The 22,152-nt window shown below is 47.9% G+C and overlaps 1 protein-coding gene across 1 annotated transcript in view; it reads right to left on the bottom strand.

The window, feature by feature from the left end:
• LOC146058692 (E3 ubiquitin-protein ligase TTC3-like) overlaps positions 1-22,152 on the bottom strand; it is a 74,004-nt gene that overhangs the window by 22,817 nt on the left and 29,035 nt on the right. Inside the window, exons 4-6 of the mRNA XM_083170952.1 lie at positions 21,198-21,330; positions 20,282-20,369; positions 19,529-19,582 (exon numbers count right to left, since the gene is read on the bottom strand). Of these exons, the coding sequence (XP_083027078.1) occupies positions 19,529-19,582; positions 20,282-20,369; positions 21,198-21,330 (275 nt within the window). The remainder of the gene's footprint in view (positions 1-19,528; positions 19,583-20,281; positions 20,370-21,197; positions 21,331-22,152) is intronic.

Genomic DNA, 22,152 nt, shown 5'->3' with positions numbered 1-22,152 from the left:
CGCAAGAGACAGGCACATACAAAAAAACTTTACACTGGGTGTACTAGCTCCTCCCCTCTGCTTCCCCTCCCACCAGCCAGTTAATAGAAAAGTCAGAGCAAATTTCGAGTACGTGGGGTCGGAGTCGGCAAACAATGCACCGACTCCAACTCCGACTCCGAAAATTATAATTAATGACTTCTCTACTGTAAGAATAAAGACCAATGCATGCAGTGCCTCATGTAACCGCAAAACGAACACGTTAAGTGACCATGAAAAAGCATGCTTTTCATGTACTTCACTATATGGCACGCAACGCACAATTCGGAGCACCAATACTTATAAATGTATTTTCCCTTGTAGTTTGCAACTTATTTCCAACGTTCAATAAGGTTTTCAATACCTTGAAAAATTCATTCAACCAAGCTCTCCCACCATACGCACAACATCTTTTTACGCGGATGAAGATCTTGTTTCATGCGCGTGGTCGTTTGTTTACCTTGGCTAAGCCATTCCTTACGCTGGTTCATATTGATGTACAGGCACCATTTTTCGTCGCCAGTAACGATTCGGTAAAGAAATCGTTCCTTGTGTCCGTGAATTGAACGGTGACGAGCAAGCAAACCAGCGGACATACATTGTGTTTGTCCTTTTCTTAAACTGTTCAATACAGTAGACTGTTGGCTTCCCAGCCTCTAATTTCTGTAGTAATAATATGTATGTTGCCTTTCTTTCCTTCAAGGAATGTATCAAATACATTCGCATATTAATACAGAGGAGTTGGAGTCGAGGAGTCGGGGTCAGCCGTATGAGGAGTCGGAGTCGGGGTCGGAGTCGGACCATTTATCTACCGAATCCACAGCCCTGATAATGACAACAGTTGAATAAACAGTCACCTTAGTGACATTAAGTACAGTTGGTCACCGAAGTGACAACAGATTTACCGACAGTCACCGTAGTGACAAAAATGACACCTTTGGTCACCTGAGTGACACGAAAGTAACAGGAGGTCACCTAAGTGACCCAACAGCTCACACTAGTGAGAACAACAGAAGAACTCCGCACAGAAGCGGGTGCCCGGTATCCCATATGGACTCAGAGAAAAGGTTTAAAATCCAATTTTCTCTTCCATTCATAAGGGATACAGGGAATCGTTCATGATGATGGGGACATACCAAAGACACCAGAATGGGTGGGAATGTGCGGAGACTGCCGCAGCACTGCCTGCCCAAACTGAGTATCATCCCTGGCCAGGGCGTCAAACTTGTAGAATTTTACAAATGTATGTTGATGCGACCATGTAGCGGCACTACATAATTGTAGGCCCGAGACTCCTCGTGCAGCCGACCAGGAGGTCCCCACTGAACGAGTGGAATGGGCTTTCACCCCAGAAGGCTTTGGAAGTTTCACCACAACATAAGCCTGTTTTATCATTGCACAGATACATCGTACAATAAACTGCTTTGAAGCTGGACGTCCTTTCTTTTGAGCATCATATAGAACAACTAGTCTGTCTTACGGACTCTGGTCGTTCTCCGGACGTACACTCGGAGAGCTCTAACCATATCCAGAGATTGAGGTCCAACAGCCGGAACCACAATAGGCTGGTTCAAATGGAATGCAGACCTCACTTTAGGGAGAAAACGCGGGTTGGTACGCAACTCCGCCCTTTCCTCATGGAAGATCAAATACAAGCTCTTACAGGCTAACGCCCCTAGTTCAGAGACCTGCCTAGCAGAGGCTAAGGCTAAGAAGACCACCATCTTCCAAGCGAGGTAATTCAAGTCTACCTCATCCAAAGGTTCAAATCAAGAGGACTGTAAAACGACAGGACGATGTCTAATGCTTACGGTGGAGTGGGAGTCACAAATGGCTGTTATGCAAAACACCTTGAAGGAATGTCTGTACTCCAGGAATATTAGCCAGATTCTTCTGAAAAGGACAAGGTCAAAACCTGGACCTTTAATGAACCCAATCGTAGGCCTAAATCCAAACCAGACTGTAAGAATCTGAGGAATCTTTCTAGTTTAAATTCAGCCGGAGAAAACTTCAAGTTTTCATACCATTCCACATATTTCCTTCAAATGTGATGGTAATGCAATGCAGTAACAGGCTTCCTGGCTTGAAAGCATGAAAGCCTTTTTCTGCTAGGATCTGCCGCTCCATCTCCCCACCATTAAACAAAGTTGCTCTAAGGCCTGGAAGATGCACAGACCTTGCCTGAACAGGTCTCTTTGCAGAGGGAGATGCCACGTGTCGTCCACTTGGCATACCAACTTCTTCTTGGCCAATCCGGGGCCTCTAGAATGGCCTCGACTCCGTCCCTTCTGATCTTTTTTAAGAACCCGAGCCACTAACGGGATTGGCGGAAAGATGAAGACCAGGTTGAATAACCACGTTACCGATAGAGCATCCACTGCCTCCGTCTGAGGGTCTCTCGTTCTCGAGTAATACTTGGCCACCTTCCAGTTGTGCCTGGATGCAATTAGGTCTACCTGTGGGGTCCCCCACCGAGCCACCAGAGCATCAAATACTTGGTGTTTTAGACACCATTCCCCCGGGTCAAGGTCATCGTGACGAAGGAAGGCCGCCTCCCAGTTGTCCACCCCGGGAATGAAAATGGCTGAGAGGGCCTGAACATTCCCTTCTGCCCAGGACAAGATCCTTGTTGCCTCCCGCATACAGGACCTGCTCTTGGTACCTCCCTGTCGGTTTAGAAACACCACTGTCGTTGCGTTGTCTGATTGTATGCGAATCGCATGACCGACCCAGAGAGGGGCTGCTTCCAGTAGTGCATAATGCACTGCTATCAACTCCAGATTGTTGATGTGGGGCTTTGTTTCCCAGAAGGTCCACTTCCCTTGAAAGGACCTTCCTTTCATCACAGCCCCCCAACCCAGAAGGCTGGGTGCGTGGTGACCATAATCCAATCCTGGATACCAAATCTCCAGCCTGCCAGCAGGTTGGGAGTGTGGAGCCACCATTGTAGCGACAGTCTGGTCTGGGACGATAACACAATCTTCCGATGTATATGAAGATGAGAGCCGGACCATTTGCTCAGAAGATCGATTTGGAATATCCTGGAATGAACTCTCCTGAATTGGAGTGCCTCGAAAGAGGCCATTATCTTCCCAAGCAACCTGATTCATTGATGCACGGAAACCTGACGTCGTGCCAGTAGGTCCACAATGAGCAACTGAATGAAAGATATCTTGTCCCTTGGAAGAAACACTTTCATTTGAACAGTGTCCAAAACCATTCCCAGAAAGAGGAGTCTCTGGGATGGTATCAGGGAGGACTTCGGTCAATAACTAACCGTGGTCCAAGAGGGTCCGCATGGACACCAGTAAGGCCTGTTGCAAGGCCTCTGCTCACCTTTCAATAGCAGATGGTCTAGATATGGAATGACACAGATCCCTTTCTTCCTGAGAAGAATCATCATCTCCGCCATCACCTTGGTGAATATGTGCGGGGCGGTCGACAGACCGAAGGTGTCCTTCACATCCAGGAAACCAAAAACTCTCCCTCTTCCAGAGCCGTAATTACGGCCTGCTGGGACTCCATTCTAAACTTTATTGTTTACACTAATAAACGGCTTCAAAACCATGAATAGGTGTGAGTAATAACCCCGACCTAGTCCCTGAGGAGGGACTGGAATTTCTACCTCATGACTAAACCTGCTTGTGAATTTCCTGTTGCAAGATCATCTGATCTGCGGGCAATGCTGGTAGTCCCAATGTAGCACCAGATGAGCTCCCACTGTGAGGGGACTCCCGGAGGGGCCAGGCATTCATGTGGAGGGTTTGGCAGCTGCTGCACTGGCAGTGCGCTGCAGAGGAGGAGGTCTTACCACGGGAGCCCCTATACGAAACAAATCTACCCCTGGCCTTGAGGCGGGATTAGCAGCCCAAAGGATTGATGAGAAGGGACGTCAAGGTGCAGGTGGAGCTAAAGGGAAACTTCCCTGCCAATCTTTAGAGATCAGATCATCTATTGCTCCCAAACAACCTTTCCCCTGTGAAGGGGAGGTACTGCGCTTGGAGTCATTACCAGCGACCCACTGGCACAGCCAGAGGGTCCTGCGACCGACACCGCCATAGCAGAGTTGCATGCATTAATGGCATCTACTCCTTCTGTGCATCACTAAGTACCTTTGTTAGGAGCAAACTGTGATCCTCAGTGTATCAGAATAACACACACACGCACACACACACACACCGGTTGTTGGTCAGGATGGTGCTGAGGATTAGAATAATTACATACTCAGTCTCCATCATTGTTTGTTTTTCCCTAAGGAGGAACAGGTAAGGATCAACTGATGATGTGTGGACACCTTCTCCAGCCTTGATTAATATGGCTGGGCCGAACTGACTCCTGGGAGTCTGCCTGCTGCCCCCCACTAAGTGGACACCCCCCTGAGACGGGACGACATGCATGGCTGACAATTTACTTGTGATGAGGAAGCAGGAGTAAATTTATCACTGCAAAACCTGCAGGTTAACTTTCTCACCATGTTGGAGAGAGAACCTTCCCACACAAACACAGCGACACAGGAATACATGGCAGTGTGTAGCAGGTATAACTTTGTGAAGCTTCTACCATTACAGTGTATGCACATTGCACAATAGCTTAACAAGCCAGTGCATAAGGACTCAGAGACACTGAGCAGCCCAGCACACTCTTTACCGTAGCTCTCACATCAAAGAGCTGGTAATGAAGTACATATAGAACCACAGTAATATATATATATATATATATATATCTTCCAAAATACAGGCGTCACTCCGGGGCTTGTGTATCAAACAAAAGTGAAGTTTATTAGCTTCTATACGGTCTACGCCGTTTCGGGAATTAACCCTTCGTCAGGACCAGAAGACAATCAAACGTGCAACAACAATGTGAAATGAAAAAATGAACTTACATATAGGGGACCCGCCATGTAGCGTCCTACTCCGTCTGGGACTCCTGCTGACAACTTCCGGGATCTCCCGGAAGTGACCCGTCCGTCCTGGCAGCGGAGGAGGCCACACTAGGGAAAAGTGATACAATGCCAGTACTTTCACATTGTTGTTGCACGTAAACTTCACTTTTGTTTGATACACAAGCCCCGGAGTGACGCCTGTATTTTGGAAGCTATATTGGTGGCTGCATTGCCACAGGGGAAGGCACCCGGGCCCTCAGAATCACCAGTAAGCGGGGAGTGCCAGACATCTACCAGGCTGCGTGTATATATATATATATATATATATATATATATATATATATATATATATATATATATATATTAGGGTTGCCACCTCACTCTTCTTCAATTCCTGGAGATGCCTCCTATAATACTAATGCGCGCGCCGAAGGGCAGGTGGCAGGCCGGGGGGGCAGCTTGCAGGCCGGGGGGGGGGGGAGCTAGCTTGCCTGGGGTGGGCAGCACTGACACTGGCAGGGTCGGAGGCGTGGGTAGCGCTGGCAGGCCAGAGGGGTGGGCTGTGGGCAGGCAGTGCTGGCAGGCCGGAGTGGAGGGGTGGGCAGCGCTGGCAGGCCGGAGGGGTGAGTGGGCAGTGCAGGAAGGCTGGAGGGGTGGCCAGCGCTGGCAGGCCGGGGGGGGGGGGGGGGGGAGGGGGCAGATGGCAGGGAGGAAGTCCACATTTCACTCACCCACTGGCACTGGTAGTTTTACATGCCAGCATGTGTCAGGTCCACCAGCAGCAGCGCGGTTTCAGTCCGTCCCGCAACTAGCAGCAGTCAGAGCGGAGGGGCGGAGGCAGCAGGCAGGGCATGCTGGGAGTCTGGATACACGTGTACTGTACACGTGCAGGCAGCCAACAAATGAAAAACGCATGATGACACCTCAGCAGGAGGTAGCAGGCGGCGCCGGCGGACTTGCAGGGTAATACGGGCACGAATAAGGGTTTGAGCACTCAGTCGTAACCGTGGTGGGCTGTGTTGGCTACAATGACTGAGAATTGGATCAGACTTACAGCAAAGCTGACAGGATCTGGAAATACCAGAATGGAACTGGAGGCACTTTACTCTGGGGACACCAGACAGGATCAGGAGACCAATGATGCTGGAAAGTCTCTAAGGTACTCAATTCTGTGAACCCAGACTGATACTATATTCCAGGGATGCCAAAATAACAATAACTCAAGATGGCCGACTTGGCAACATAACAGGATCCAAGGACTATGGAATTAACTTAAGGAAACTGAGGATAGCCAACTTGGCAACGTAATGGAATCCAGGGACACTGGAACTAACTAAAGTAACTGGGTTGAAGATAATGCATTAATAGTGAAATAATCTGGATAGTGGATGATATGTTTGTAGTGGCGGGGAACCAGGTGGTGGATGATTTGATAATAGCATCTGGGATCCTGATGGAGCTGGACAACCCACAAACAGCTATGGTAGCGGGATAGCAGGTACTGTGGCTGGGCTGAACCCAGTAAGGCAGGTAGCAGGTACTGTGGCTGGACTGGACCCAGTGGAGTGGTCTAGTAGGTACTGTGGCTGGGTTGGACCCAGTAAGGCAGGTAGCAGGTACTGTGGCTGGACTGGACCCAGTGGAGTGGTCTAGTAGGTACTGTGGCTGGGTTGGACCCAGTAAGGCAGGTAGCAGGTACTGTGGCTGGGCTGGACCCAGTGGAGTGGTCTAGCAGGTACTGTGGCTGGGCTGGGCCCAGTGGAGTGGTTTAGCGGGTACTGTGGCTGGGCTGGGCCCAGTGGAGCAGATGGTGGCTGCAGCTGCCAGACAGCAGATGACCGGATAGCGGCTGTGGTAAAATGGCAGTTAGGAGACTGGATATGGGAAGCAGAATCCAGGAATTGTAGCAGGTGGTAACAAAGTTACAGAGCAGGGTGCCAGGCAACAGGGGTGGTCAGCGACATTGCTCAAGGCAATTTCTTGTTCCTTGAGCAGGATATTTAACCCCCTTGCCTTGCATGGATTGGTTAACTGGCCAGATGGTAGCTGCAAAACCAGGAACAACTCAGTATGAAGTCAACTGGGCTTAATAGGAGAGCCAGCAGCTTCAGACAACTGAATGGTTAATAGCTGATCACAGGTGTCCAATCAGTAATGCAGCAGCAGTACACAGTCTCTCACTGAAGCTTAGCTGCATTACTGCAATCTGTATGGAGCAAGGCTAGGGAACCTCAGAAATGCTGCAGACTAAAGTGAAGATATCTGACAGGATACAAGAATAGCCAGGTTTGTGACAAATGCTCGCGAGATGATGACATCATCATCTCCCGAGTGCGTCTGTCAGGCTGCGGAGGCAGTCCTGGCAGGTGCTGTATGTTAACGTGATGGATGGGGACGCGGAGAGGAGGCAAATAGGGCAGGGAGGCTTTTTTAGACAACCGGATTCCGGGAGACTGAAAAAGCCTCCTAGAGGGTTGCCACCAAAATCGGGAGAGGTGGCAACCCTAATATAAATATATATATATATATATATCTCAGAGAAAGTGTACACAGGGTAACACTTAATAGCACTAGTACTTGCTGCCTGCAGATTCCCTGCACTGGCGTTTCCAGCACCCAGGGAAGAAGCAGATTTTGGAGTTTTTCTGGGCTCTGGCCCTGCTCTGAGGAAGCTCCGCCCACGCTGGTGCTTCAGTGATTTTTATACTGGACAGCACTGAAACTAGCTAGATTTGCAGGTAAACTGCACTGAAATAGTGCAGAGGCAGTCCATTGTAAGCAGGGGGACATGCGGTCCCTGTCAGGGACACTGCGGCCACCCCACCCCACCACTATCATGCCACACGCAAAACCGGGGACTCACACTGAGGGGACCCCGGTTTTGCTGTTGCTGGCTATAACACAGCACTGAAGGCCTTATTTTAGTTCACTCTTTCTGACAAAATCCTTCTTAGATGGACAAAACCATGTGCACTGCAGGGGGGCAGATGTAACGTGCAGAGAGAATTAGATTTGGCTGAGTTATTTTGTTTCTGTGCAGGGTAAATACTGGCTGCATTATTTTTACACTGCATTATAGATCTCACTTTGAAGTAAAACCCCACCCAAATCTAATTCTCTCTGCACGTTACATCTGCCCCAACTGCAGTGCACATAGTTTTGTCCATCTAAGAAGGATTTTGTCAGAAAGAGTGAACTAGAATAAGGTCCTGAGTGGCAGGGACACCTCTTGATATGGTGACATGATCTGCGCCGCTCACAAGTGTTTGTGAGCTTTGTCTCACTCTAAAGCTGGGTACACATATATACAATTGTCGGGCCGTTCTTCCGTTCTGGGTCGGACAGCCGTTCAATTGTATATGTGTGTACGCTGTCCCGTACGAGCGATAAACGGCAAAAAACTGTCTTGTCCGTCCATACTCGGTCGGTTGATGGTTCTTTGCAGTTTAATTTTCATCCGACAGGACGGCCTCATATCGGAACAAAAGTGCAGTGTGTACGCACGTCCGACCGATATGCTGCCGTCCTTGCGACTATACTGCCAAAGCTGGAACGCCCATGTGGGCGTTCCATAGCTGTATGAGTATGTGTAGTGTCATTACACTGGATAGTGGGGATTATTGCGGGTGGAATAAAGCGCGGCCACTATTAAGATGATTGAATGGAAAGTGGAAGGTTTCTCTGCTTGTTGGTGTTGCCAGTAAACAAAATTATAGGTTAGGTAGTATGGCCGCACCGTAGTTTACATTTCAGGTTAGTAGATAATTGCAGCCCCGCAGCTCCCTGCCGCTGTCCTTAGACGGAACACATAGACGTATCACAGAGTCTGTGTTCCATCTATGTCCGTCTAGCATTTCAAAGGTGCCCCCCCCCCCCCAGTCCAGGAAGGATACAGGGAGAGGTGAGGTGATACCTGGGTAGTGTGGGGTACAGGCAGCATCCCCTGCACCTGCCCCCCTAATATCCACAGCTGGGGTGCCACAGGCCACTGCACGGACCCGGTAGCACAACAGCGATTCGCTGGAGGCTGTTAATGCTGCTGTGTGCGGGTCATGGTGCTGGGGATGGGGGACCAGCAGGATATGCACTGCGCAGGCAGAGAGTAGGAACAGGACTGGGGGAGGAGGATGATGGCAGCAGGGGCAAGCACGACGGGCGCTACAGCTGGAGCCCCTGTGTCTGTGCACTATGATCAGGGTGCCAGACTTGCAGACAGTGGGCAGCTTGGAGCAGCATCCCGAGGGGAGGGTGCTGCGGGGACCCCCCCCCTACAGACAGGGCCACAGAAAGCGAGGAGAGGGGGCCCTGGAGGTACTTGGTGACGGGCAGCTCTGGGGGGCACAAGCCCAAGATGAGGTGCAGCGTGCTGTGCACCGCATACCACGTGGAGAGTGGTGGTGGTGGTGCTGCTGCTTGTGCTGGTGAGGGTCACCTTACCTTTCCCCAGCACTCGCTGTGACTGGAAGCGAGGCAGTGAGGACGCGGGAGCCTGTTGCGGTAATGTTGTCCTGGATGCTCTGGCGCGCGAGCGTCTGTGTTCCGTCTATGGTATGTGTTACGTCTAGCAATTAAAAGGTGGTCTGTTCTGAACATGAATTTGCCAGACATGGTGCTCATTATGTTACACATTACATTGCCACAGTGTAACATAATGTGTACCATGTCTGGCAAATTCATGTTCAGCACAGACCACCTTTTAATTGCTAGACGGAACACATACCATAGACGGAACATATAGTGTTCGGGAATGAATGGCAGGCTGTAAGCTGTGGGAAGGCAGAGCGGTACCCGGGCAGCTTACACTATGTTTGCATCAGCCGGCATTCCTCTGAGCCCCTGCATCCGTGGCGTGCTGCCTACTCTGCTCCCCTGTTACTGCACCACGATCACTGGAGGGCGATCCACGACTATGGGAACCGGGGCAGCAGCGCTATCGCTGTGACAGGAAGTCTGAGGCGACTGTGTCCCGACTGTACGGGCGCCTCCATAGTCGTGGAGCACCCGCCAGTGACCGTGGTGCAGCGACGGGGGAGCAGGGTTGGCAGCACGGATGCAGGGGCTCAGAGGAATGCCGGCTGATGCAACCGACCGGGTACCACTCTGCCTTCCCACCGCGTACAGCCTTGATGCCCGAGCTACCCTGCGTCTCCGGGACCCAGGCCACCTCACCGCCACTGATATTGTGTGTATTTGCAAGTTCCGATTGAACAATGGAATTTAGGTGCTGATATTTATATAACACATACAGCAGAGCCGGCAATTGAACAAACAGCTGGCTTTATGGCTAATGCCGATAATAGACACTGCACGTGTTCCGTTTCATGTATTATAATGAAGGACCATCCTATATGATCACATTATACAGCAGATATATATAGGTTAGATGGTGACCAAAAGAGCCTGAAGCTCTGGTTTGAGAATATTAACAATAGGTTAATTGTTAAGGAGCAGAGCGCTGCACTAATCCCCATTTGAAATATTGTAGTTCATTATTTCTATAAAGCCGGGTATGCGACTTGTCAGTTTGCGGTAGTCACCCTGCCAAACTGCTATAAAGCCGGGTATGCGACTACAGGGTGACTACCGCAAACTGACTATACTCGCATACCCGGCTTTATAGCAGTTTGCGACTACAGGGTGACTACCGCAAACTGACTATACTCGCATACCCGGCTTTATAGAAGTTTGCGACTACAGGGTGACTACCGCAAACTGACTATACTCGCATACCCGGCTTTATAGAAGTTTGGCAGGGTGACTACCGCAAACTAACTAGTCGCGTACCCGGCTTTATAGAAGTTTGGTGATCCATGTGTGTCACATTATGTAATGCATATTGAAATATTAGCAACTGTGCCTTGTATTATCCTTGGCCATTTTAAGGGCTATTGTCTGTCTGCTTGTGCCTCTCAAATTTAACTGCGGGACCAGACCGGCATTTGAAGTTTAGTAGACGCGTACCCTGTCACTTTTGTTTAGGTTCTGTACTCACGCCTCTTTGTTTTGGTATGCCCTTAACCCAGCCCATTATGATAATTTTGTTCATATATATCGTGTCAAAAGCCCAAATCGAGAGAGTGTGTACGGTGGTACAATCTTTTTCTTGCGACTGTTTGGACGGGAGTACATCGGACGCCGCAAGTAAAATTGTACAGGTGTGTACGCGCGTGATCGGCTGTTGTTTGCGGACGGTCCGATGGGAGTACAGTCGGCCAAACGGTTGGATTGTATATATGTGTACCCAGCTTTAGAGACAGGAAACCCTTCCCCCATCACACAAGCCGCAATTCAGCCCACACGTGTCATGTTACACAGTGTGAGGCTAGACCAGTGGTAGCCAACCCTAGCCCTCGAGAGCTACCAACAGTTCACATTTTCCAGACAACCTAGCTGCTGCACAGCTGCACTCATTAATCACTGACACATTTTAAAAGATACACAGATGGAGCTAATTAGCTCACTTGTGATTCTGTGAGGAGACCTGCAAAACATGCACTGTTGGTAGCTCTCGAGGACTAGGGTTGGCTACCCCAGGGCTAGACAGTACAAGCTATCAGAGCATAGTGTGGTGTCTGCTAACAAGCAAGTGGGTTTAGGACACAGATATGCGCATGGTGTCTATTCTGTCAGATTGGGGGGGACTCCCAACTGACACCCCCCCCCCCACAGCGGGACACTGCCGGCCGTGGGAACGTCTCCAAAAACCCGGGACGTCCCCTAGTTTAGCCGGACAGTTGGGAGGTATGCGCTACATAGTGCTTTTAATAGAGCCTCTCTGTTGCCCTGCAGCACATACACTGTTGGGAGTGTCATGTGCTGCCTAACGGCTGCTTGTCAGCATGTAACCAAAAGCATGCCCACATAGCACTGGTCCTGCTCTAAAGAAGCCCCGCCCATCATATGGTGCTTCAGTGAATTTTATACTGGAACAGCTGAAACAGCTAGTTACGGTGGTAAACTGCCCTGGCAGATACAGAGGCAGTACCAGTCCCAGTCTGGGAAGGGGGCTGTGCGGATCCTCTGCAGGAACACCGCCGCCATCTTGCCGCACCAAAAACCAAGGAACCCACGGAGGGGGACCTCGGAGTTTTACTCACCACTGACTTCTTCAGACTTGACTAGGGGTGTGTGCGCTGCAGCGCAATGCCCACGGTAACATCACCCACGCAGGACGGTGGTTTTACGGCAGGGACAGCTCAGTACCATGAATGGCATGCAGCTGTACGGTACAGCAGTCCTGCGTCGTGGGAGACTAGGGGAAGGGTACAGCCTGTACCCTTCCCCTAGTCTCCCACGACACAGGACTGCTGTTAAGCCCAAAACAGTAGTCCCAAATTAATAATGAAAGTAAACTGGAGCTCTTCCGCTGAAGGCACATTTTCTTAAACTGGCTGGTGGCAGGGGAAGCAGAGGGGAGGAGCCAGTACACCCAGTGTAAAGTTTTTTGTATGTGCCTGTCTCCTGCGGATACCCTCTTTTCCCCATCGTCATGAACGATTCCCTGTATCGCATATGGATGTAAGAGAAAATGACAGTTAGGAGATGGATGGCTAGTACTTTATCTCAACAACTTAGTATGTAGATCGCTGTGTCACTTGGAACTTTTCTCATAATAGAAACAGGCAAGTTGGGGGAATACCCTTGTGTTCATCCACAAGTCAGCAGTCGGTGGTTTTTATTAGAGATGAGAGGTCCGGATTATCCGGAATCCGAACTGCCCCGAACATAGCCGCCCGAGTGCCTGCGAGCGGTGCTCACGAGTTTCCGGCTTTATTCGGAAACCCGAGCACGGCCGAACGCGGGAAGCTGGTGTCGGATTCTCGTGAGACGCCAAGTCTATACAGAGTATTCGGCGTAATTTCACAGTCACGCTTCCTGCTGTACACAGCTCTGCTGTTCTTGGTGGTGGCGGGCTTCTGGGGCGTTGTGCACTGGGCTATTTTAAACTTTAACTGGGGGTGTTGGTGAGACTGCAGAGGGGTTCTGTGCAGTGCAGACAGAGGGGTGTTGTGTGTAGTGCAGTCAGACAGAGGGAAGTTGTGTGCAGTGCAGTGTCAGACAGAGGGATGTTGTGTGCAGTGCACGCGGAGTCAGACTACAGAGAGATTTGGCACTGGGGTGTTTAACATAAGTTGAACTTGTCTTGTACTTGTTATCACTCAGAGTCATTAGTGTGCAGAGGGTTGCTGTGCAGTGCAAAGTAGACAGAGGGGTGTTGTGTTGTGCAGTGCAGAGTAAACAGAGGGATGTTGTGTGCAGTGCATGCAGACTGCAGAAGGGTTTGGCACTGGGGTGTTTAACTTAAACTTGAACTTGTACTTGTCATCAATCACTCAGTCATCATTACAATTACAGTACATTAGTGTGCAGAGCGGTGCTGTGCAGTGCAGACAGAGGGGTGCTGTGAACTTGTGCAGTGCAGAGTATACACCATATACTGTCAGAAGAAGCAGAACAAATTCAGTGTGTGATTATTCTTCCTCCGCTGTCCAAGTGACATAAAAAGAAATAGAATATAAAAATATATTTTGCTGTGCTTTATTTTTTTTGCGGTGTACTGCACCCCAATAGTATACACCACAAGTTGCGTGTGTGATTGTTCTGTATCCACGGTCCACGCAGTGTTATCCAAGGGCCGTCCATAAATAATAAATACAATATAAAAATATATTGGCTTTTCTTAATTTTTTTGCTGTATACTGCACCCCAATAGTATACACGACAAGTTGCGTGTGTGATTGTTCTGCATCCAAGCAGCATTATACAAGCTGCGCATTAAAAACAAATTTAATTAAAAAAATCCTAATCGATTTTACTCGTCTTTCTTTATTCATTCTTTGTGTACTGCACCCAGAAATTATATACTGTCAGAAGGTGGGTGTGTGATTGTTCTGCGTCCAAGCAATGTTGTTTAAGCTGTGCATTAAAAACAAATTTAAAAAATCCTATTCAATTTTTCTCGTCTTTAATTATTCATTCTTTGTGTGTAGTGCAGTGCGGATCGGGCTTTTTTTTGTCTGCGCATGCGTATCTTTCGCTATGCGCATGTGCGGCTACCGCACACTGCTCACGGACAGGTCTCTCCGTGCAAAAAAGCTTGTCTGCAAGAGCACGATCATTGTGGGTGGCATGAGTGGCTGGAATAATGAGGAAAACTGGGCGTACACGGGGGTGTGCACACAAAAGCACGGTGCCACAACCGCCTCGATCTGCGAACGCACTGTGCATTTTGGACAAAAAACAGGCGGACGCCAAAGAGCGCCTGGGTCTGCTAATTAACGCCGACTACAAGTAAATTACATACACCTGAATGCAATAAGCCATGCTGCAGTCTATTAAGTGAAATGCATCATTTCACTACCTACAAGCCACACACAGGCCAGAAATACATAGGAAGGTTCTCTTTCTACACTTTTCAACATATAAAGGTTGGTTATTTCTAAGTACTATTAATCCAAATAGACCTTTCTATATGTCCAGGTAGTTATTTTTTAACCATCTACACTAGTGGTTCCCAACCTGGGGTACTAGTACCCCTGGAGGTACTCTGCAGACCAGTTGGGGGTACTTGAAAATAATATTGGTAATGGCGGACAATGAAAAGGTCTTTTGATGGCTGAAGAAGACCCATTGCCATGGAGACAAACCATGTTGTGTCATATGCCTGACCAGCAATACACTGGGAGCTTCCCATGCTGCCTTCAGACATCAGCAGTCACCTGCCCAGCACTGACAAAGGTGAAGGAAGCAGCAGCATTAATCCTACCGGTGTTAGCGGGAATCCTGGAGATAATACACAACCAGTGTCTAGACACAGAAGGGCATGATTCCTTGCTGTATACTACTCCTCCGCTCCTCCTTAATATAAGGACATGCATAAGGAACCGCATACCGCTAAGTACTGTCCATATTTCAAAATGAGGGGAGTGGGTACTTATCAATGAAAGGCCTAATCAAGGGGTACGGGAGAGAAAAAAGGTTGGGAACCACTGATCTACACCCTTACTGAAAGTGTGTTTTACATATTTACAAAGCAGGAGACACAATTCATAGGAGTCGACATGTGTCAACTTTTTCACTGCAACACAAACATACAAGTCTATTTAATTTTTTAAACACATCGACCACGTCTAACACCAACAATGAGTTATTGGGACACCATTTCTACTTGCAATGTTGGTTAAATGTCGTATGCCCATGGGCACTATTTTGCACACAATCTCAATAATATTTGCCAGGGACATAAATTATGAATTTTCCTATCTCCTAATAACTTTATGTAGCACACTCTGTATGAGTCTCCGAGCGAAAAAGGCTGATATCCGTCCCGTGCACGTTGGCGTACGCTCATATGTACGCCGGTTGTCGGTGGCAGAGGGCTGATCCGTCCGTGCACGGTGGTGTACACTCAAATGTACGCCACTTCCCCTTTGCCGGTGTCTGAGACCGTCCGTGTGCGGCTGTTCTGTGGGCAGACTTACGCTCAGCGAAAGAGTGAGGAAAACGTTCGGTGTGCATGTCCGTATGCACGTTTCACCGATCCGATCAGAATAAGGCCCATACTGTCAGAAGGTGGGTGTGTGATTGTTCTACGTCCAAGCAGCATTGTACAAGCTGCGCATTAAAAAACAAATTCAATTTTAAAAATCCTAATCAATTTTTCTCGTCTTTCTTTTTGAGCTGTCCTCAAAAACAAGAAAATTTTTTTTTGCTCTTATTTAAATTTTATTAAAAATGGAGAACAAAGATCTTGGACCAAATACTCCTGCACCAGCTGCTGCCATCATTCATGGTGACAAATGGGAATTACTACTAATACCAACGCGGTCGCTGATGCTCATCCTCAAACCGTGCAAGGAGAGTAACCCCAAAAAGTGTCTAAAACAAAAAACCTCAAAACAGGAATAAAAAGTAAGTGTGATCCTCCTGTATCTGAAAGAATGAAAATTGACAGAATGCCATTCACATCACGCAGTGGCAAGTAAAGACTCTGGGCTTGCCCTCTATTTTTGAGTCAGGCTTGGGAATCTGCAGCTGCCAGTAAGGCATCTCATGCGTCTGACAAAGAAAGACCTTGTCATTCCGCTTTCCTAAGTGACAAAACAGGCCAAACCACTAAGTCATCAAAACAAACTGTGCATCTAGGAACAGAAATGTCACAAAGCACTGAGGGGAGTCCAAGTGTGTCCTTGAGTGCTACATGTGAGTGCTCAGAGAAGCCTCCTTCCACTCCCATCAAGTTACAGCAAGAGGATGAGGGGTTGACTTGTGTAACAGACGAAGGCACTACTGAGGAATTGGATATTGAGGATGAGGATGTTGTGTGTGTGTGTGCAAGTGAGACACAAGTGGAAGCATCTGTTGGGTATGATAAGCCATTGTAATGCCTGGTCATAGGACCAACAATGCACATCTTATGTGTGGAATTATTTTCACACCAATTCAGAAAACATTTGCCAACCCATCTGTAGCCTTTGTGGAAACAAAATAAGTTGAGGTAAGGACATTAAGCATCTCGGAACATCTACCCTATTACGTCATCTGCAGAGAGCTCATGGGAAGTATAGGGAAATTTGGTGCTGAAAAATTAACATCAACAAGAAGTCCAGCATCAAATGTGTTCCTTCTCTTAAGTGGACCCCACCGCTTGCGATCTCCACTACCAACACCCTCACCCTCAACTCCAGTATCCTCAGTAATGACCAGGGATGGTTCTTCTGATATTACTGTTATGCTAGAAGAATCCTCCCCTTTCCAGGATTCAGCAGAAGAATCCTTGATTGAAAGGCCTTCTGTTACTGCTGCTGCCGTTCGGGGTAGTTCTTCAACCCTGAAGTGTCCCAAGAAAACCGTTTATACTACTTTGAAAAAAACAACTGACTGTTCAGCAGTGCTTGGCGAGGGAACACAAGTATGTCAGTTCTCACCCAGTGGCACAGCGGATCACTGAAGCCATGACTGCCATGGTAGTATTGGATGTGCATCCAATATCTGCCATTAATTGTGCGGGTTTAACACAATCAATGGAGGCTGCGTGTCCCCGGTACCAGATTCCATCTCAGTTCCATTTCATCCGGAAAGCCATTCCTGAGCTGTACCAGGACATCAAGTCTAAAGTAATCCATGGCCTGAAAAGTGCGATTGGAGACCGTGTCCACTTAACCACGGATATGTGGGCAAGAGGCAGTGGACAGACCAAGGATTACATGACTGTGACAGCCGAATGGGTGGTTGAATCCCCTCCATTAGCAGCAGTAGGCTCTAGCAAGCATCACCAGCTCAGTCATACTAGGCAGGCTATTCTATGCTTTACTAAGAGGCATACTGCTGAGAACCTCTTGGAAAAACTGAGAGATGTCATAGCGACATGGCTTACCCCACTTGGACTCTCCTCAGGATTTATCATTGCAGATAATGCCAGTAATATCGTGAGAGCATTACAGCTGGGTGAATTCGAACACATCCCCTGTTTTGCTCACAAGATCAACTTAGTGGTTCAGGCATTTTTAAGGAACGACAAAGGCGTGCAAGAGATGCTGTGGGTTGCACAAATATTTTGGGGCATTTCTGACATTCCGCAACAGCGTCCAGGAGATTGCATCAGCTGCAAGATGAATTTAATCTGCCCTTCCATCAGCTGAAGCAGGAGGTGCCAACAAGGTGGAACTCTACCCTGTATATGCATCAGCGGATGGAAGAACAGCAGAAAGCCATTCACAGTTATACAACAAGCCATGACTTTGGGAGAGGAGGGGGGGGGGTGTACCTTAGCTCAGCACTTTGGAAACTCATATCTGTGCTGTGCAGGGTGCTGAAACCCTTTGAAGTAGCCACCTGTGAAGTGAGTGCCGAGACTGCTAGTTTGAGCCAGGTGGTTCCCTTAATTAGGCTTTTGGAGAATCAATATGCGAAATTGAAGGAGGAGATCAAACAAGGCTCATGCGCAAAATATGCTGGACTTGTAGATCAAGTCCTTTTTTGTCTTCGACAGGATACACGGGTTCCAATATGTTGAGAGAAGAACACTACATTTTGGCAACCGTGCTTGATCCAAGGTTCAAGTCCTATGCTGTTTCTTTCTTTCCAACTGACACAGATCTTAAGACATGCAAAGAGCTCCTGGTGAGCAAGTTGGCAGCTGAAGGGACGTCTCCTCCTTCAATTTCGCAAGAATCTGCCCGTAAAAAAACTGAATTTTCCAAAAACATCTAGTGGGGGTGAAAAGCAATCCACAAAAACATCTTTTTTGGACATCTGGTCGGGTCTAAGTGATTTGAGCCGTATCAGTGACACCTCTAGCGTGACTACTCCATCAGAGACGGTCACCATGCAGAGGTTAGTGGAGGACTATTTTCAGGACATCATTGTAGGCCTGTCAGAGAGTCCTTTCACATACAGGAAAGAAAAAAGGCAATATGGAGACCCTTGTACAGGCTGGCTTTGTATTACTTACGCTGCCCACCCTCCAGTGTGTACTCGGAGAGAGTCTTCAGCAAAGTTGGGAACCTTGTGAGTGAGCGGCGTAGGAGACTACTTCCTCGAAATGTTGAAAAAATTATGTTCACAAAAATGAACTACAAAGTTCACAAGGAAGACCTTTCCCTCCAATTCCATCATTCCAGCAGTGATGAACCAATATTGTGTGATGATGAGGACTCCAAGGATGTACACACTAATGAGAGTGAATATTAGGATGGCGAATGATGACATCAGTCAGTCTGTACATTATTGTGGGGGCCCAAACGAACCAGTCAATTCAGTCAAAGGTTTGGCAGTCCCCTCTGGCTGAAATGACTGGTTTGTCAAGTGCGCAATGTCCGATTTACAACCTAACGGTGGGTGGGCGGGCCCATGGACAATTCAATCTTGCACCTCTTTTTTTGCCATTATGTGCTTTTTGAGGCCTACTTTTTTAAACTGCCATCCTGTCTGCTGCTGCAGTGACACTCCTAGATGAGCCATGTGCTTGTACCGCACACTTGTGTGGCTTAGCATAGCTATCCAGCTACCTTCGTGCAACCTTTTGCCCTAAAAACAATATTTTGAGGTGTAAAATGGTCAAAATTATCTGGAAAGGGTTGGAAATTAATGTTATTGAGGTTATTATTACTCTAGGGACAAAAAAAATTACAAATTACATGATTTGAGCGAATTTTGACCATTTTAAAAAAAAATCTAAATCCAAAGCTTTTCAACGCCGTTCGACAAAGCCAAATCCAAATCTCAGCGATGAATCCAAATCTTCGGCCCCGGCGCTCATCCCTAATTTTTATACAGGGTACTTGTTTGTTATATAAGGGCACGGCACCCCCCGCCCCCTTTCTTGGTTCAGCTGTTGCAGATCTACAGTGCCAGGTTCCGAGACAGGACACAGCATGGGTGGGCCAGCAATCTACGCTGAGGAAGAGAGTGGCTGAGAGAGGTTACGCCTGGGGTGTGGCCTCACCATGGTTCTAGTTCAATCATTAGCCGTTTGCACAGAAAATCTGCTGCTCCGTCGGGAGGGTTTATGATAAAACAATGACTAGCAAAATTGTCGATTGAGGAGATTCAGGTTTTACAAGTCTTTCATCATCATTACCATTATTAAAATACATTGATAATCATCGGCATGAAAATATTACTTACTTCGTTCATTTTATGTCCAATTTTTAATAATCCTTCAATAATATGACGTTGGTTCTAAAACAACAATAACACAGTGTGAGTATTGCAGCAGAACAGGGTTCTCATCAAGACTTGACGGAGGTGAAACCTCCGATGTTCTCTCTAGCACAGAGGAATGATGCATATGTGACAGTAGTAACAGGCATGGGGACAGTCAACAGTATGGAACCGGACACAAGGTGGGTCGATCACTTCCCTGCTCATCATATTTGAATTTCAAAACCGAGGGGCAGATTTATTAAACCCAGTGAAGTGATAAAGTGGAAGGTGAATAAATTCCTTTTACTTCATCGCTTCGCCAGACTTAATACATCTGCCCCTCAGAGGCAGATGTATTAAACCTGGTGAAGTGATTAAGTGGAAGGTGATGGGAACGGATTGGCTGGTGCATTAACACCTTCCAATTGGTCACTTCAGCAGGCTTCATACATTGGCCTCTGAGGAGCAGATGTATTAAGTCTGGTGAAGTGATAAAGTGAAAGGTGATAACGCATCAGCCAAACAATTCCCAACTGTCCGTTTTCAAAGCCAGTCTGTAACACGGCAGTTAGTGGCATTTAGCTGTTGCATTATTACCAGCCACTTTATCACTTAACCAGGCTTAATAAATCTGCCCCTGAATAACGAAGGTATTTGTTAACAGGAGGCGGAAATACTATAAATAGATGAAGGTGGCGCCAAGTATTTAGATTGCTCAGTTACCATTCTACTTACCGCTACTTTCTCGAACAGGTCAGCAAGATCTTCTAATAGCTCAATGAAGTATAAATCTTTGATCTTCAGATTGGCGCTCTGAGCAGACCTAAAATATAACAATGACAATAAAAATTTTATAGTGCACATCAACCTTTTTCCTTTGTGTGTCAATAACGGGTCATCAGTCTGCATTTCAAAGGATTTCACGTAGCACCTGGTGAAAGCAGCCATTTTGTGGGCAGAGCCGAAGTTTACAAGACAGCCAAACTGAGAACTAGCTTACGCCCACACAATGCCAACTTCCACTGTGTGTGGGCGACATCACAATTTACTATCGGTGCATTATATAACGCACATCAAATCAATGGGGGCGATTCACGTTGGCTCTGCCAAAAGAGAATTCTCTCTCGGACCGATGGTGCATCTCTGCGCATGTGTATCGGCCTTTTGGCGACTACCACAGTCGCCGAGTGGTTTGCACAGAGGGGGGGGGGGGAGGCAGTGGGCTGGTGCATGGGGACACCCAGCGTTTCCTGGGCGTGCCCAGAAAACAGGTGGGTGCACCCAGAAAAATGCTGGGTGTCCCCATGCAAATGCAGGCAGGTCAAAACATGCATGAGGCGGACGCCTGATGTCACGTGACATCAGCGCCCAACCCGTTCTCGGCCATTTAGGAGCCAAATAAAAGTCAGCCTAAACTGACTTATTTGCAAACACCTGAAAAAAATCATTCAATTGTTGGCGACCATCGAATAATGTGCAGGCGTACGCTCGCATGGGAAGGGATGTGCGAACGTGCACATCCATTTGCATGCTGCCATGTTTATTCATGGGCGTGGTTAGCAAAAAAGACCACTGCTAAGCAATCAAACCTGAATCAGGCCCAATGTCTAATAGTCCCAGGACCTACAGGAGCAGAAGATGTGTCACTCACCTAGGGCGCTCACATGTTTTCTCAGGCTCGCCTCCGCCTACGAGGACCGGCCACAGCAAATAGGTTTTCAATAACTTGCAGTTCTGTATCAGATCTTCATTTGTATGAGAAAGCCAGAAGCCGACTGGGTCAACTGTGTGAAAAAAGAAAACATAGGTTATGTGTTGGACCCCAAAGTCCTAAATAAATATATATATATATTTTTTTTTAACAAGGGGCAAAACAAACCGACATATGTAAATAGTTCTGCAGACAAGGAGTAATTCAGCCAATCAGATTGTCTTTTTCAAGAATTGAAAGTTTGCTGGGCAACGGACAATTAGGATTCTAAACTGAAAGGGGAAAATGAGCCTCAGGTCCGGCTAGTGGGCCTGTACAGACATATACCAGGTCCTGTAGTTATTTATCCTATTCTGTACAGAGAATACATTGTTCCTCTATCAGATTTAGCACACAGTAAAGCTGGGTACACATTGTATTTGACATACAATTGTCGGGCCGTTCTTCCGTTCTGGGTCGGACGGCCGTTCAATTGTATATGTGTGTACACTGTCCCGTACGAGCGATAAATGGCAAATAAAACGTCCTGTCCGTCCATACTCGGTCGGTCGAAGGTTCTTTGCTGCTTCATTTTCATCCGACAGGACGGGCCCATATCAGAACAAAAGTGCAGTGTGTACGCACGTTCGATCGATATGCTGCCCGTTCTTGCGACTATACTGCCAAAGCTGGAACGCCCATGTTGGCGTTTCATAGCTGCATGATCTCTCCTACAGCCAGTGGCGTAATTATGGAGGGTGCAGGGGATGCAGCTGCTATGGGGCCCGGGCCCCATAGCACAGCAGGCATCCCCTGCACCCTTTTTCCTTATTAGTGCCGCTCGCTTGGCAGTGTTGGTGGTGCCTCTGCCCCCTCCCCCGCTACATAATGAAGGGGAATGTGGTGGTATGGCTGT

The sequence above is a fragment of the Crinia signifera genome, chromosome 2, assembly GCF_055691185.1.
Source record: "Crinia signifera chromosome 2, ASM5569118v1, whole genome shotgun sequence".
NCBI classification, from domain to species: Eukaryota; Metazoa; Chordata; class Amphibia; order Anura; family Myobatrachidae; genus Crinia; species Crinia signifera.
The sequence above is the reverse complement of the archived record's forward strand: the minus strand, read 5'-3'. Positions and strand labels throughout refer to the sequence as shown.